This window comes from Anabrus simplex, chromosome 8 (genome assembly GCF_040414725.1).
Source record: "Anabrus simplex isolate iqAnaSimp1 chromosome 8, ASM4041472v1, whole genome shotgun sequence".
NCBI lineage: Eukaryota > Metazoa > Arthropoda > Insecta > Orthoptera > Tettigoniidae > Anabrus > Anabrus simplex.
Window position 1 is genome coordinate 127,086,160 of NC_090272.1, and position 16,672 is coordinate 127,102,831.

The window sequence follows — 16,672 nt, forward strand, 5'->3', positions numbered from 1 at the left end:
ATCTTCTTTTCAGATGTTAACATCTTTCTCTTCTTAGTCACCGAGTAGTATGGATTAGCCTCTGCTTCGTCGACCCTTAAGACCAATCAGGTAATGTGAATACTTTCTCTGGAATACTTGGGTTTTTCTCCATTCATTTTGATTTTCTGCTTTTTTTTGTACAATTTACCTTCCTTTCTTCTCCACTTTTGCATCCGTGTAGCGTGGGCCTTCTGCTCCTGTTAACTATCGATCGGTAGATCCTATTTTCTTGTGCATTCCCCCATCCTGTAAACAACGAGTGTACGGCTATTTTTCAAGAAACTTATTGCTACTTAAGAAATTATAACGTAACCTCCTAGCTCATTTCAGGGCATCATTTTAAACTTGGTTAAATGGACTCCTGGGTTCAAGACCGTGGTAATATTTTATAAATGTAAATGCTGGGTTCGATATCTACCTTGCAAATGATATCAGAATCTATGCCTTCTTCTTTTAAATGCTATTTTGATATACCTTTCCTAAAGCCGTACAACTTAGCCTAACCCGTTATGTAACGGTGTGTAAATTCAAATTTGTGGTGTGAAATTCTGTAATAGGTGTGAGCTTCCGTGCTCATGTAAAGCGAATGACTCTGAACTGTTGAGCTATTTCTTGCGCGTGATCTCTGAGCTTTCGAGCTCCCCTTGTCAAAGAGCTAACGAACTCTCCTTTGGAGTTTGTATTCCACAATTTTAAACATTTCTGATCCTAGGGCTCTATTCGTTTTTTTCTGAGCTTTCCTCTCGCTTCTTGTTCCTGGTTATATTGTTATTTTTGGTGTGAAAAGGAAGAAAATTAAAATTTCTCACATGTTAACAGGTATACTCAAACTTAAATTCTTGCTTTGTCCAGCCATTCAACCCTCACGCTTCTTTACCTCTCTGTTCCGCGTAAATCACCGTTTAATAATAATAATAATAATAATAATAATAATAATAATAATAATAATAATTGTACCGGGCGGTACACCTCTACGACGCAAGTTCAAATCTTGCGCCAATTGAAACTTCTCTACTGGAGAAACCCAGAACTTTGACAACTGAACTAACTCGGCTGTTTATCAGAAGATGTCACTGTGTGTTGTTGATTTGCTTTTGTTTTTCAGTGATCAAGAAGTGTGGACATTCTCTAACAGATGTCTCTACCAAAAACTATGGTAATACACTCTGGTGCAATGGAATGAACTCTCTTGAAGAAATTTTGTATTCATAAGTTTTGTCTTTACTAAATTTTGTTCTGTGGTTTGTGGGTTGGCATATTAATCCTTTCTTTCCGCCTGTTTTGAATTTATCCAATCAGTAATTTCTGTAATTAATTTTCCTCCAATCATAGCTTTCTTCTTCACATTTCCATGTGTAATTCAGAGTCTACCAATAAAATTTGAGGGGGGTGTCTACTCATTCTTGAAAGGTCTCGAATTTTCCACGAGGGTATAAAAACTTCTGATTTTCTTGTCTCGGGGCCACTTCAGTAACATCTAGCTTAGTGTGTGGATATGTAGCAGGGGGCGGGTAGCGCCTCTTTCTTCGGGCAACAGATCTCCAACAAGGTAATGGCCATTTAACATCTTTATTTCGTGCTAGCTCAGCAGTTTAACTCTCGGGAAGAGTTCGAAACCTTTCATATGTAAACTATTAAACATGTAAACCCCTTTTCCTGGTAAACTTCAGTTTTCTTGAACTTTAATTCGGGGATAGAGAGTGCTTTACCCTCTCGAGCTCCCCTTCATTTGAAATTGAGGTGACTACGTTTTCATAACCGTTTCTTCTCTTCCTTAATGTATTAAAGTTTTCTCATACGAGTCACCTCCCTAGCTTGGGATTAGCCCCTGTGTATCGGTCTAGCGCCACTTAGGTTTTAAAATGTAGATTTTAGGAGTGCAAATTTACGCCTCCATCCTTTTTGTTTTGGGCCATTTAAATTAACCTGGTTTTGCACACTAAGGGCCAGTAGATTGGGTACGAGATACCCCTGTTTCTTTATTATGCCTTGATGGCAGTTTGTGTAAAAGTTTGTTATTGCCTTATAGGCTTGAAAGATCGAGAGCGGGTCAGCTCTTTATGGAGTTTTGGTAAAAGTGCCTTAGAGAGGCTTGAAATGTAAGGTTGGGAGCTAATGCTCCATGTAATTAAGGGTTTTCTGCCCTTTGGTGTTTTGTGATTGTGAGCTGAGAGCTCAAGGTTTGATGAATTTGGGCCCGTAGCCCAAAATTTGTAAAGACCACTTAACTGGTGCTTTCTTGTAAAGCGGCATTGTACCTGATTTTCTTTGTTATTTCCCCCTAGTGGAAACTGTTTATATTTTTCTCTTGGTTGTGTACCTGATTTAACTTGTTGATATTTGTTGTACGCTCAAAATTCTATGTCACCATTGTTAAGTTTTGAAAATATAACCTTGTTGAAATTTTAATTCATCTTTCGAACTTGTAGTTAGACCCATTCCAGCCCGCACCTTCTTTCACCGCTGACTTCCACTGATAACTCCGTAACAATAATAATAATAATAATAATAATAATAATAATAATAATAATAATAATAATAATTGTTACCGTGTATTGGTGGATCGCAGAAAGGTGAAAAAGGTGCGGGCGTTGAATAGGTCTAACTACGATATCAGATTTTGAATTAAAACTTTAAGAGGTTATATTTATTTTCAAAAAACAAACTTAACAATCTTTTTCACTGAGTGAACATAACAACATGGCAGGTACAAATAGCAATCATGAAAGAAGACTAGGAAGATCCAAAATTAGTAAATTTGACAGATTTAGGGCTTCAAACCCTTAGTTTACAAATTCTGAGATACCGGATCCAGTTTACAAAACATTGCAAAATCTCAATGTTTAGACAAGGATAGGAATATCCCAATTTAAGAGCACTTTACTCCAACAAATTTACAGCCTTCCAGAGGCACTCCTCAATATTACAGAAATTTAGGATAGAGCTTACATGCTCTCTAATATTGACCCAATTTTATCCAACCCGCTTAAGGCAACATTACAAAACCTTCCAAAACCTCTGGCCTCTCTAGGCGCAATTAACTTAACAAAAGTCAGTACACAGGGGTATCTAGTACCCAACCTGCTGGGCCTTTGTGGAAAAAGAACAGGTTAAAATAAATGGCCCGAACACAAACTGAATGGAGGCGTACTCTTGCGCTCCTAGATAATGAAGTATTAAAATCCTATCAGGCCTCTCGATCCGATGATACAGGGGCTAATCCCAAGCAACTGAGGTGACTCGAATGAAAGTTAATTTAATACACTACAGGAAAGAAAACAGTTACGAAAACGTAGTCACCTCAAACCAGGATGAAGGGGAACTCGAGAGGGTAACGCACTCTCCATCCCCGATTTACAGTTAAAGACTTTATGAAATTTTACATGAAAAGGAAGAAGTTTACATCAAACGGTTACACAGTCAGAAATTCGGACCTTGCCCTCGAATACGTTTGCGGAGACAGCTAGAAAGATAGAATATTGGTGGCCATTACCTGACTGATGTTCTGCCTGCTGAAGAATGAGGCGCCCCGCCTCCTGTCTTAACAAACACACTCAGAAATACGACGATCAATGCGAGAAGGTATGCAGAGCAGCCGCAGTTTATATACCCGAAGGGAAGGTTCGAGAGTATTCTGGACTAATCCGGACACACCCTCTCAATTGTATTGGCAAATTCAAAAGTTACACCCAGGGAACCAAAACGAATCCTGTGATAGACTGAAAAATAATTACAGAAAATTACCATTGGCCAGATTCAAAACTGGCGGAATGAGAAAGAAGTGTTGTGAACTTTGAAATATATAAGAAAAACAAATGAAAGTTGTTTTACTAGAGAAAACCTATGAACACAAAATTTCTTTGAATAACAACTTCTTTTACTTTGCTCCAGAGTGCATGACCATAGTCTTTGGTAGTGACATCTATGGATAAATGTCCAAACTTCTTGAAGTAAACAAACACAAAGCAACTAAATCCAGTCAGTTTAGGCCACTTCACAATAACACAATTACTCAATACTTCAGTTGTGACATCTTCTGATTAAAGTTCCAACTTCATGTAGTAGCAGTTTCACATTCTGTTGGATAGATAGAGTTCATTAAGGCGCTTCTTTTGAATGAGCGGAGGTGAGGTGTACCTCCCGGTACAATAATAATAATAAATTATTAATCTTAACCCTTTTGTGCAGCGGAATTTTGCCAGGAAAAAAGTTTGCTTTAACTCTCCAGTTAATGTAAAAAGTGAGGTGAGGAACATCAAAAGGAACACATGACAGGTTACTGCGGGAGAAGAAATCAGTGTTGTGTTTCCCTTCCATTTCTTCCTCTTCCCATTCTGACCTACCATTGTGTTTATCCTATTGGGTGTTCCTTTCGATGTTTCTATACAGGGTGGTCGGAAACATCGTGAACCGAGTAGATGAGCGTTAGAGTGTTGGTCATACTGATAAGTAATTTGAAAATTTACGTCGATATCTCGCTCTGTTGTCATTTTATCAGCTGCTGAAGTTAGCCAATCAGATCGCTTCGCGAATTCAAATGAGCGTTACGTGGCGGTGTTGCTAAATCTGCACGTGGCTTGGTCAGGTTTGAGAGCCATACCAAGAAATGAGCATCAATCACTAACACACCGTGGGTCTCAGCCAATGTCACCGTAGCGTGCTTGCTATGGGGCGAGCCTATCAGCAGGGAGGTCCTTGTTCAAGTTCCTTCCCTGGAGAAGTTTATGGGCCGGTTGCAGAAACGGTATTTAGACGATGTCTACGGTTAAATACTGCCTAAGTATGGCTGCCGCTTTGCAGAGACGTTACTTATCACTTAGACACTGTCTAAAACCGATGTTCAACCGCTCATGTTTAAACACTGCCGAGAGCACGGTTTAGACTCAAATGAAAGGAGTGAATCACAATCAGAGGTTATGTACCGTGAAATATGTAATTTGTATTATCATGTTGAGACGATTCCGGGAAGAAAGTTTAGTCCGACGGCCTCTCTGTGGGTCGCCCGCTGCTAAATCGCAGCAATTCGTTTGTCATATACGGGGAGATAGATCTTAAAATAAGGTTTCGCTTTTCGAGAGACTTGTTTCTTGAGACCGACAAAGTGACAGTCCGGTAACTGTCAACTTGAATACAATTCTTGCAAACCGATATGTCTTATTACATTCATGGGGTAATTTCCGTGGAATTATAGGTCACTTCGACTACATACATATCAGAATTACTTGTTCCGATCGTCAGAGGGCTGTCACTTACATCAACCGGGAGGGATTCATTTATATTTACTGCCAGGTAAACACACACAACAGTGAAAACTAAGTAGGTTGTATGGGCTTTTTATATATACATAATTGTATAAGTTTTCGGCAACTATCAGATAGGAAAAGGCAAGTGGTGGTGATTATTGTTTAAAGAGGACTGGGGAAGAAGAGCCGTGGCCATAATAACAGCCCTAGTATTTGCCTGGTGTAAAAACAGGGAAACTACGGAAAACAATCTTCACAGCTGCCGATGATGCGTTTCGAATCTACGATCTCCAGAATGCAAGCTACATCTATATCGCCCGTACAACACACTCGGTTACACATTACTATTGCTTCAGCGTCCCTTCGTCAAAGCTACTTACTGTATTTACGGGTAGATTACACTCACTGCAACAACGCTATAATGAAAGCTACACTTCCCCGTGCGGTGGCGTGTCGCTTTAGTGTCGATAATATTATGAGATTTAATTTCCACCGAAAGCGATACTCTTATCTGGGGGCAAGTCATGCTCAGCCATATTTGAGTAATGTGTAGGAAGACAAACAGCTGACTGGCGTTCGGCGCGCGCACCGACGAATTTCATTGGTTGTGACAAGCAAAGAGTTGCATGAAAGATACTTCTGTCTCCATTTTCAAACCAAAATTGAAACTTTAAGCGATGTCTAGTTAAACATCGATTGAACATTGTTTATGCAATGGAAGATCGTGCTCGATTTAGACGTTGTTTATGTACACGATGTCTAAGGCTTAAAACTAGACACCGTTTCTGCAATCGGCCCTATTTCTTCTTTGGCGCTCTGAAGCCTGTCATAAGCCACGTGCAGATTTCGCAATAACGCCTCGAAAAGCCGATCTGAAGTCGCCCGCGAAGCGATCTGATTGGCTAATTTCTGCAGCTAATAAAATGACAACAGGGCGAAATATTGACGTGATTCACGTTTTTTCCCAGTGCCTTATATATTTGTTGATTTGCACTTGTTTGTTCCTTGTCATTATTCAACTTTCCAATACGTATACCTACACGAACACAGTAGACCGTACATCCAACTGCGCCAAACAAAACATAATCTGTGCGTATCTTTGAAAAAGTATGACGATTTAAAACTCACCGTGTGCTGTTGTAGAAGCAAACACAGTCGCTGAGACAGGGGCCGTATACGTCCTCCTCACTGGGCCGGGCGCCAAGCTCGAATACATGGTTTTTGAAGTAGCACTTGTACTTATTTCGTTTCTGCCATTGACCTATCAACACCAAATGAGATTAAAATTTCGCAATACAGTTACTTTTCTTTTCTCACTACTGTAGCAGGACCCGTGCACTTTGCTGCACCAGCAATTCAGACGGAGTTTTAAGAAAAATGTTGAACGAAAAACGCATATACCCAATGGAATAACGCGTGGTACATAATCATAATGACAAACAGATCAACTACGGCCACAGCGTTCCGATTTAAGAGCCATAATACATAAGAATAAAGTACAATTCTCCCTCCCCCCCCCCCAGTTACGCATCACCAGAAACTGGGGAGGTTCTGGAATCACTTTTCTTAAAATTCATATTCAATTATAACCCTTATTATAATTAGTTGGTCTATTACTACATCGGCTCCAGGAATTAACCTGGGGGAGTCCTTATGGCTCCGGACAAAAAGGGAGTGAAATGCGTCGTTGCCAGACATATGCAACATTAAATATTGGGTTCAGCAAGAGAATCCACCACTAGCCTCTTTCACTCCAACTCCAACATGTAACCTACAAGAGGTGTCCCGGTTAACCTGAGCAACCTATTGGAAGGTTGGATATCCAGCCCCAGCGGAAAAATGGATCAGCGAGCCGACCAGTGCTGGGGGACTGAGGATGATTCTCCTCCTTAGTTTAAATGTGGAAAGAAAGGGGAAACTACCATATTTATTTATTTTCCCCCTAGTAGTGCATGAAATGATTCTCGCTGTAAAAGATTCCGGAGGTAAAGCGTTCTATCAGTCGGATCTCCGGGAGAGGACTACAACGAGAGAAACTCTTGATCAGGATGTAAAGCAACATTTTGTTCTGAAGAGGAAAAGTAAGGTAGGAAACAGGCTCAGAATAGGAATGTGGAATGTTCGAACACTATTACAAAGTGGAAAACTCGAAAATGTCAAGCAAGAAATGATTAAGAACCGTCTGAATATCCTTGGTATGTCTGAAGTGCGTTGGGGTGGAAGTGGTGAAATTACAAGTAGTGATTACCATTTTTACTACTCAGGAGAAGAGAATAATGGAGCAGGATTTCTACTGAAAAACGACCTCAGAGGGAAGGTTATTAAAGTAGATGCTATTGATGGCAAGATAATGATGATGAGATTAAAGGGGCAAGTAAAAGAGTTGGTGCTAATACAGGTGTATATGCCAACCAGTCAACACCCCGAAGATGAGATGGAAAAATATTATGAGAAGGAGCAAAAGGGTGCTTGTGTTATTATTAAAGGAGATTGGAATCCTGTAGTTGGAAAAGGTGAGGAAGAGGGAATTGTTGGAGAAAAGAAAAATAGAGGACAGTCCCTAATTGAATTCTGTAAAGAGAAGTAGTTAGTGATATGAAATATATTATTTGAACACTACAAAAGACGCTGATATACTTGTACATCTCCACTGAATGATCAAAGATATCAGATCGACTATATCATTATACAAAAGAGGTTCAGAAGTGGGATGAAAAATGCTAAGTTTTATCCGGGAGCAAACATAAACTCAGATAACAACCTAGTGGTAGCTGAGGTGGAACTGAAACTAAATAAAACCACTAAATGTGCAGTTAGAGAGAGGCTAAACTTAGGAAAGCTTAAGGAAAAAGAAAACCGTGATGAGATGGAGAGGACTTTTACCGAAACGGTGGAAACCACTGTAGATACAGGAAACATAAATAAATACTCGATAGCAATTAGAGACGGAATGAAAGAGGCTGCAAAACAAGCACTTGGCATAAGAGAAGGACGAAGAAACAGAAAAGAATGGGTAACAAAGGAGATGTCGGAGAAAATGGAAGAAAGAAGAAATTGGAAAGCAATTAAAACACAAGAAGACAAAAAGCAGTACAGAAAGCTAAATAATGAGTTAACAAGAGAAACTGACAGAGCTAGAGAAAAGTGGTTAAATGAGAAATGTGAGAAGATTGAGAGTTTCGAAAGAGAAGTGAAATATGAACAGATGTATCAAGAAACACACGCACACATGAGCAGATAATGGCGATTCTTTTCCTCTTAACGTGATTTATTTCTGCGTTCACAAACGAATACTTTAATTACGGTATCAGAAGTTTTCACGATGATAATAATTACTACATGGAAAGATGATTATTGAAGTAGTGAAATAAAAACGTAAAATCTACAATAGAGCCTGATAACGGAAGTCGTTTAGAAATCACTAAGTAGTATCGTCAGCACGACAAATTACGGGATGAAAAACATAAAAGATACAGGAACTCAAACAAAAATACAATGAAGTAGGCCCTAGTCTACGAGCGAAAAATGCATTCGTGTTGGTATAAGTGAAAATGGAAATGACTGTGATGATTTTAAAGAACAATAGCAAGTCGCAATATAGTGCGCATGCGTGAGCATGTGATCGCTTACAACCAACAAGTAACCGGAACTAAATTGTGGATTTCTGGTCTGTTGATAAACTTAAGGCCAAGGGCTGGTTGGGAACACGTCGAAGGCAGCAATCGGCCAACCCCAGAGAGAAAACCGGTACCATTACCCCAGCTGTCTAAAATACAGGGTTTGTTCAAAAGTGTGACGTACCCACTCTTGCCCACAGATGTGCGACAATATGTGACGTGCCGGGTCACCTTAATTTTAATATAAATACATACTTGCTCATATACTTCTCCATAAGCAATATCCCATGGGCGCCAGCCTTCAAACTTATGGCTTGAAGACGATAGGTGACAATTAATAATAATAATAGGTAATGAGAGTATAAATACTCCCAGAGGTGAGGTGATGGAATACTAACCATTAAGTACACACTAACTTGGAAACTAAGGATCGTTAATAAGAATTTCTGCAATAACCAATTAAATAACTATTTATTAGAATGAAAAACGTGACGGCGTATTTACGAACTCTTAACTTACGGAAGCAAAAGAAAAATTGAATGAAATAAAATTTAATAAACTGAACTGTTGCGCGGAGACTTGCAGTAATTATGCCATTAGCTCACCATGTGCAGACTCTGTTATCTAGACACGATCTATGAAGCAGCTGATGTTTGATTGACCTCTCGTGCTGGCGTCGTCATCTCTCGTTGTAGGTACCAGTCCTGTCTCTGATTCGTGCATAGCTCACCAATTGAACAATGACTTTCCTGACTTTAACACTTCCTCAGTACTCCTTACATAAAGTTGTAATGAGTCCAAATTTTAATAGCAAAACCCCTTAGGTTACGTTCATGGAGAGAATACACTTTTATGATTCCGTATTACAGAATTATAGCGTAACTAAATACATAACAAAATTTCTCCTGTCCTATACCAGTCAAAACCGGTCTCTCGTTGACTTTAACTCTCGCCATTGAGTTAACCAGGTCTCAATGAGACTAATTTTGAGTAGTGCTCTACTCAGATGCGGAGTGAACTAAGTTAAGATCTTCAGCAGTTAAGACCGTCTCCGATGTCAAGACATACAGCCCTCCTCCAATTTAATGATAGAATAGATTAGAATTGAACGAAAGAATTGCCCTCTCCAGCTCTTGTCGTGGATGTATATAGGCTCCAAAATCTCCCTGCATGTACCATATCACATGTTCCAGTAAGATCTGATGTACTATCCCTTCTCCTATCCATCGTTGTATGTTTCATAACGTCCATTCACATAGGTTGAACTTTTCCGGGCATTCAAAGCTTCATGTAGCGAACTTCGAAAAGTAGCTAGCAAACAGTACGCAGCGTATAAATTTGACACATATATCAGTTTGTTTGTCTGACATTAACCTACCAACACACACAAGTACAGTCCGCCAAATACTACCGTCTGCATTGTATATCGTTCAGTGATCATGTCGACGTTCATGCCTGAAAAAGAACATTGCGACACGCATTGCTTTTCTTATTTAATCAAAAGGAAAAGGCTGTGGAAAATCATCGCTTGCTGGTAGAAATATATGGTAAACCAACACCACATAGATATAAGGCCTGAGCACAAAACCAAGATGGCTGAAAATAGAAGTAATCATCATAATATCACTATGGTATCCTAACATATGTTTTAATTGATCTGGTTACTTACCTGTCAAAACAATGACTCCAAACCCTCATTCTTCCATTTAAAAATAACTTACACCTTCAAAGGAAACTATTTCTGAAAAAATCAGGGATAGTTGATACACAAGGTTTATAAGCAATGCTAAAATTAAAGTGAGGTTCAGAAATTAAGGGAATGGCAGAATACCGAAATTCATAATACATGTTTTATTTCGTCCCCCACCCACACAAAAAAAGAATTGAAAGCAACAACACCCTTATTTACATAAATGCAGATTTGGATGAAATTCTGTTCTGTTGACAGATAACAAGTTTCTTCCTCGTCAATACATTCCTTGACATGGAGCCTCTCTTCCTACAATAATTATTCAAAAGAATGTTTGTTGAAGTCCATACCAGTTTTCTACAAATACATTCTGATGTATGCCTGTTATTACACATATCTGGCTCCCAAAAAAGTTATTTATCATGAATAACTTTCATTGTTTCATGCAAACCTCCCTATGATCATTTACTAAAAGAAATTGTGCTTCAAAATCCGTACATAATTTTGTTACCCCTAAATATAAATTATGTATTATTACATTGATAAGAAACATTTCAGGGAACAAAAGCCTACCCGTACTCTTATTTCTAATTAGATTATATGCGTCATCATCGGCATCAATGAAGTCCTCAGTAACAAGAATTCCTTTACAGTGTTCACATTTCAAATACTTTGAGACACTACAGCAACAATATCCTGCTAAGTAGACTAAAGTTGGCATGTCATTGTTACAGTTTTCAATATCCTGTAAACTTACACGTACATCTATGCTCTTACACAATGAATTATCAAAATCAAAAAAGACAGAGGATTGAGGAGGCGGCTCAGAGAACTCATCTACTTCAATCTCCCCACATCTCCCCCCAAGTTTTAATTACTGTGTTGATGGGGTGAAAGTTCTTTTTGGGTATCATTGTAAATATCTAGGTCTTAATATAAGGAAAGATCTGCATTGGGGTAATCACATAAATGGGATTGTAAATAAAGGGTACAGATCTCTGCACATGGTTATGAGGGTGTTTAGGGGTTGTAGTAAGGTTGTAAAGGAGAGGTCATATAAGTCTCTGGTAAGACCCCAACAGGAGTATGGTTCCAGTGTATGGGACCCTCACCAGGATTACCTGATTCAAGAACTGGAAAAAATCCAAAGAAAAGCAGCTCGATTTGTTCTGGGTGATTTCCAACAAAAGAGTAGCGTTACAAAAATGTTGCAATGTTTGGGTTGGGAAGAATAGAGAAAAAGAAGAAGAGCTGCTCGACTAAGTGGTATGTTCCGAGCTGTCAGCGGAGAGATGGCGTGGAATGACATTAGTAGACGAATAAGTTTGAATGGCGTTTATAAAAGTAGGAAAGATCACAATATGAAGATAAAGTTGGAATTCAAGAGGACAAACTGGGGCAAATATTCATTTATAGGAAGGGGAGTTAGGGATTGGAATAACTTACCAAGGGAGATGTTCAATAAATTTCCGATTTCTTTGAAATCATTTAGGAAAAGGCTATGAAAGCAACATATAGGGAATCTGCCACCTGGGCGACTGCCCTAAATGCAGATCAGTATTGATTGATTGATCTTATCTTTAGAGTCAGTGATGACGGTAACCTTAACTTATTTTCAACTTCAAACAACTGCCTCACAGAAATATTATACTGCCCTCCTGCAAGCTGCCTGTATTTCCCAAACCTGTCCTCTAATTAGGGGCGGTTTCTCCATAAGGTTGCAGGTTTGCGCTACCCCAATTAATTTTTTTATGTTTATTTTAGGTAAAGTTTTATAATTTGGATTACTCAACTAGGCCTACTGTATTTTAATTCAGCAAGACAAACCTTTCAAGAGATTGAAAGAGCAAATATTGACTAACTCTTAGATGTTCACTGCAGGAGCCGAAAAGTTTGTAGCAGAGAGTCAACCTGAGGTAGGATGAAACCTGGGCTACCAGAGGGGTGCGCAGGGCTGATCGAGGGGTGCTTTTTTGGCTGCTAGAGAGGTATGCGGGAAGAGGAAAAGATAGGCGTGGCTTCTTATACATTGCTTAAATGGAGGTTTTTCAACCTGGCTCCTCCTTCCACAGCCGACTTCATGCTCCTTGCAGCGCAGCGAGGGATCCAGTCGGCCGTGCTCCTACGTAACCAACTACTAGCAAAGTCGCTAGAGACCGTTGGCGCTCAATGTGAGAGTCTGTTATAGAACAGGGATGTCACCTAGCGACATTGGATGGAAGTTCATCTGCTGAATCACGGCCGACTGGATACCTCGCTGCGCTCCTTATACCGGCCTTGACAATCGCTTGTGAAGCCCAGCATAAAGCTGTAATTGGAAAGTTTCACCATAATGCCGCTGGAGCGCTGGCCTACTACCCATTGACAGGATGCTGTATACCGCAAATTGCCGCATTTCCAGTTTTATTTTTTGGTTTTGCTGTCGTAAATGTTAGCAATGTGTTCGCAATGAGGTGCTTGTTGGCTTGATAATGAAATCTGATAGTTATGCGCTAGTGAGTTTATTTTTTATTGTGTAGTGTGGTGATTATATTTTTTAAAATTGTGTTTACAAATCTTGGAATTTGAGACATTCTTGTGCACCTTTTCGTACTTCGAGCAGAAATTTTATGGAAACAAGAACAAAGTGATTTCTCGCTGTAACTTCGTCCTGAACAAGGATTTTAATTTATGTGCTAATTCGTTTTTTAATGGTGTGTTGATTTGCTTTTCTTTAACTGTGTTAGGAAATATTCGAATATATATTGCTGTGTGCCTTTTTTGTATTCCGAACAGGAAAAAGAAGCAAAGGGACACTATCATTTTACGAATTCTCTGTAGACCAGGACAAAACTACGTCTTAGTTTTCCGTTTCTATGTCGGGTATTTACCTTCGTTCTTTCTTTCTCTTTTCTTACTCTGTTTACCCCTCCAGCGTTGGCTTTTCTCTCGGACTCAGTGAGGGATCCCACCTCTACCACCTCAAGGGTAGTATCGTGGAGCGTGAGACTGCGGGTCGGGGGATACAACTGGGAAGGATGACCAGTACCTCGCCCAGGCGGCCGCAACTTCTATGCTGAACAGGGGCCTTGTGTCGGGGATGGGAAGATTGGAAGGCATATCCAAAGAAGAGGGAAGGCATCAGCCGTGGCCTTAAGTTAGTTACCATCCCGGCATTTGCTTGGAGGAGAAGTGGGAAACTATGGGAAACCACTTCGAGGATGTCTGAGGTGGGAATCGATACCACCCTCTACACAGCTGACCTCCCAAGGCTGAGTGGACCCCGTTCCAGCCTTCGTACCACTTTTGAAATTTCGTGGCAGGGCCAGGAATCGAACCCGGGCCTCCGTGAGTGGCCGCTAATCATTTTTACCCATGAATTTTCTTTCATAGAATAATCCTTTAGGCGGTGTCGTATTTGCCATATGACACAACACATTTTTGTTCAAGATAATCTGAACTTTAACATTTAAACATTGACAAGTAAGAATCACTACTGCTATGACGGTAAGGCCAGCGTATGAAGTGTTGTTACCTGAGCAATGGGGCCGATGACCTAGATGTTAGGCCCCTTTAGACAACAAGCATCATCATCATCATCATCATCGAGCAGAGAACAGTTTACATTTTATTTACTCAAAATACTTTTCTCTCACTGAATTTTTATTTAAAATTCTTCTTCTTTCGCTATTTGTTTTACGTCGCACCGACACAGATAGATCTTATGACACCCGTGGAATAGGAAAGGGCTAGCAGTGGGAAGGAATCGGCCGTGGCCTTAATTGAGTACAGCCTGATGTGAAAATGGGAAACCAGGGAAAACCGTCTCCAGAGCTGCCGACAGTGGGGTTCGAACCCACTATCTCCCGGATGCAAGTTCACAGCTCCACGCCGCGCGGCCAACTTGTTCCACCCTACTGCATTTCAAGTAAAATTTATTTTCTGAATTTAGCATGGCCAGCTTGCCCGGTATTTAATATTCTAGTGAAAGGTATGAATGAAATATAATCTGAAACTATATATAATGAAATTAACATTTAAACATGTTTGAGTCAAAATATTTATGTTCTGTATACAACGAATATGGAAAAAGTAAGACTCTTATGTTTTGTCCAGCCTCCTTCCTGAGAGCAGCGCTTGAAGAATTTTAAAACTCTAATTGAACAATGACTCTTAATCTCGATATTAACATCAGAAGACAAAAGCATTGTGGTAAGTTCTGCTATGTATCTAAATGTCATGATAATAAAAACGATTACTATTATTCCTCACAATTAAGGAACGTCAGTTGGACTACTCCATCCTCCGCAGTTTCATTTCACGACGTTGTTTTGGCACATATCAATGAAAGTAGCCTTTAGGATTAATCATTTTAACAATATTAGTCAATGTAACATACTATTTTATTCCCTAAATTAAGATACATCGGCAATCAGAGTCAATATCAGAACGTCAGCTGGACTAAGTCATCTCCCCGCAGTTTCATTTCACGACATCATTTTGGCAAATATCAACGAACGTAACCTTTAAGATTAATCATTTTAACAGTATTAACCCATGTAATATTCTCCATAGCTCTAAATTACGATAAATCGGCAACCAACGTCAATATATTTTCCATAAAGAAGTATGCATTTCTAACGCAAATAGGTCGGCCGCCAGCGCCACGTGTCGAGTTGTGTAACTACTCCGATTACAGTACGTGGACCCGATTGTCAAGGCCGGTAAGGAGCTAGCTAGAGCGACGCATCAAGTCGGCCGTGGCTGAATACACCGCCGTCTCAATCTCTATATACTGCCTGCTCTATGCGGTTAACATGCTTCTCGGCGTGAGCTCTTGGTGTCACGAACCTCCGCTAGGGGCGCCAGCTAACGCACCCATTTGTGTGTGTGTCTCTGGTTTTAAAATGATTAATTGTTGTGTTCCTCTCTGCATATCAAAGCAGGTAATCCACATTCTTCAGGCGCGAGGATTCCTGTTATCCCCCCAAGTAAAGAACTTTGGGAAAATTGGCTTAACGCTATATCAAGGCAAGGATCAACCAAAGGTGATCAATGGATTCCATCCGATTATTCCCGTGTTTGTAGCCTGAATGTCAGAGATGGAGATAGAAGATAAAGCTAAAAGAAAAATATATTGAAGCCAAAGAGCGTGCCTAGTCGGTATTCAAATTATCTTCATAACCTTCAAACCAGAAAAATAGCTCCACGAAAGACCAGACAGCGACAAGATATTTCTTCGGAAGAAATCTGTGATGAAACAAGCTCTTCAAGCGCAGAAAATATATTGGATGACGAGTACGAAATTCATTTGAACAGCGATGTATCAATCCAAGTCAATATTCCAACGAGTAAGAATGACAGCAGTGATAAGGCTCCGATCAAGAATTCTGAGACTGCGATAACAGCTGATGACTATCCACAATGAAATTAAAAGACTACAGAGACAATTCGAAGACAACCCAGAAATTGATCGTTTGAATAAAGTAAAGGAAGCAGGTAAATTTAATGGAAAAAACGACCGTTTATTAAAATCAAAACCATAATTTTCCCAAGACAAAATCTGGGCAATCTGAACAAATCACGCGGTACTATGTGGCGTGGGGAATAGCATCCTAAACTTTTACGAATATGGCAGGACTCCTGGTCTAGTATCAGCTCCGTCACAAAGTACTCTGGACAGGTAGCCTAAATGGAAAATGTTGATTGTGTTTGTCGGGATTTCCCAATTAGTGAAGGAAAGGCTTTGAGCTGAATGTAAAACTATCAGACCAATTGAGAGGAGTGTAACAGTGATCGCTGATTAAATGGTTAATTAGGTACGGCTCCTTTAAAACCGAACCAGTGACAAGTTCGTTTGCGTGGTCAATGTTGAACGTGTATGCGGCACAGATATTGTAAAATCTGCTACTCTCGCGAATAAACTATTGTGTTTTCTTGTAATCTGACTTTCAAAGAAGTTCTCTAGTCCTGCTGCCTACTCCCTCGTTAAAGGCTTAAAAGTCTCCGATCTATCCCTTGTAGTCCAGAAATGATTACTGTAATGCCTTTCAGCAAAACGATCCAGATTGTGTGCATTTCTATTCACCAGCAGATAAAATACTTACAATGGTTGATGGTGA

The 16,672-nt window shown here is 39.8% G+C and overlaps 1 protein-coding gene across 1 annotated transcript in view; it reads right to left on the reverse strand.

The window, feature by feature from the left end:
- Nucleotides 1-16,672, reverse strand: part of LOC137501910 (von Willebrand factor C and EGF domain-containing protein-like) — a 94,299-nt gene that overhangs the window by 25,833 nt on the left and 51,794 nt on the right. The window contains exon 3 of the mRNA XM_068229072.1: nucleotides 6,393-6,525. Within this exon, the coding sequence (XP_068085173.1) occupies nucleotides 6,393-6,525 (133 nt within the window). The remainder of the gene's footprint in view (nucleotides 1-6,392; nucleotides 6,526-16,672) is intronic.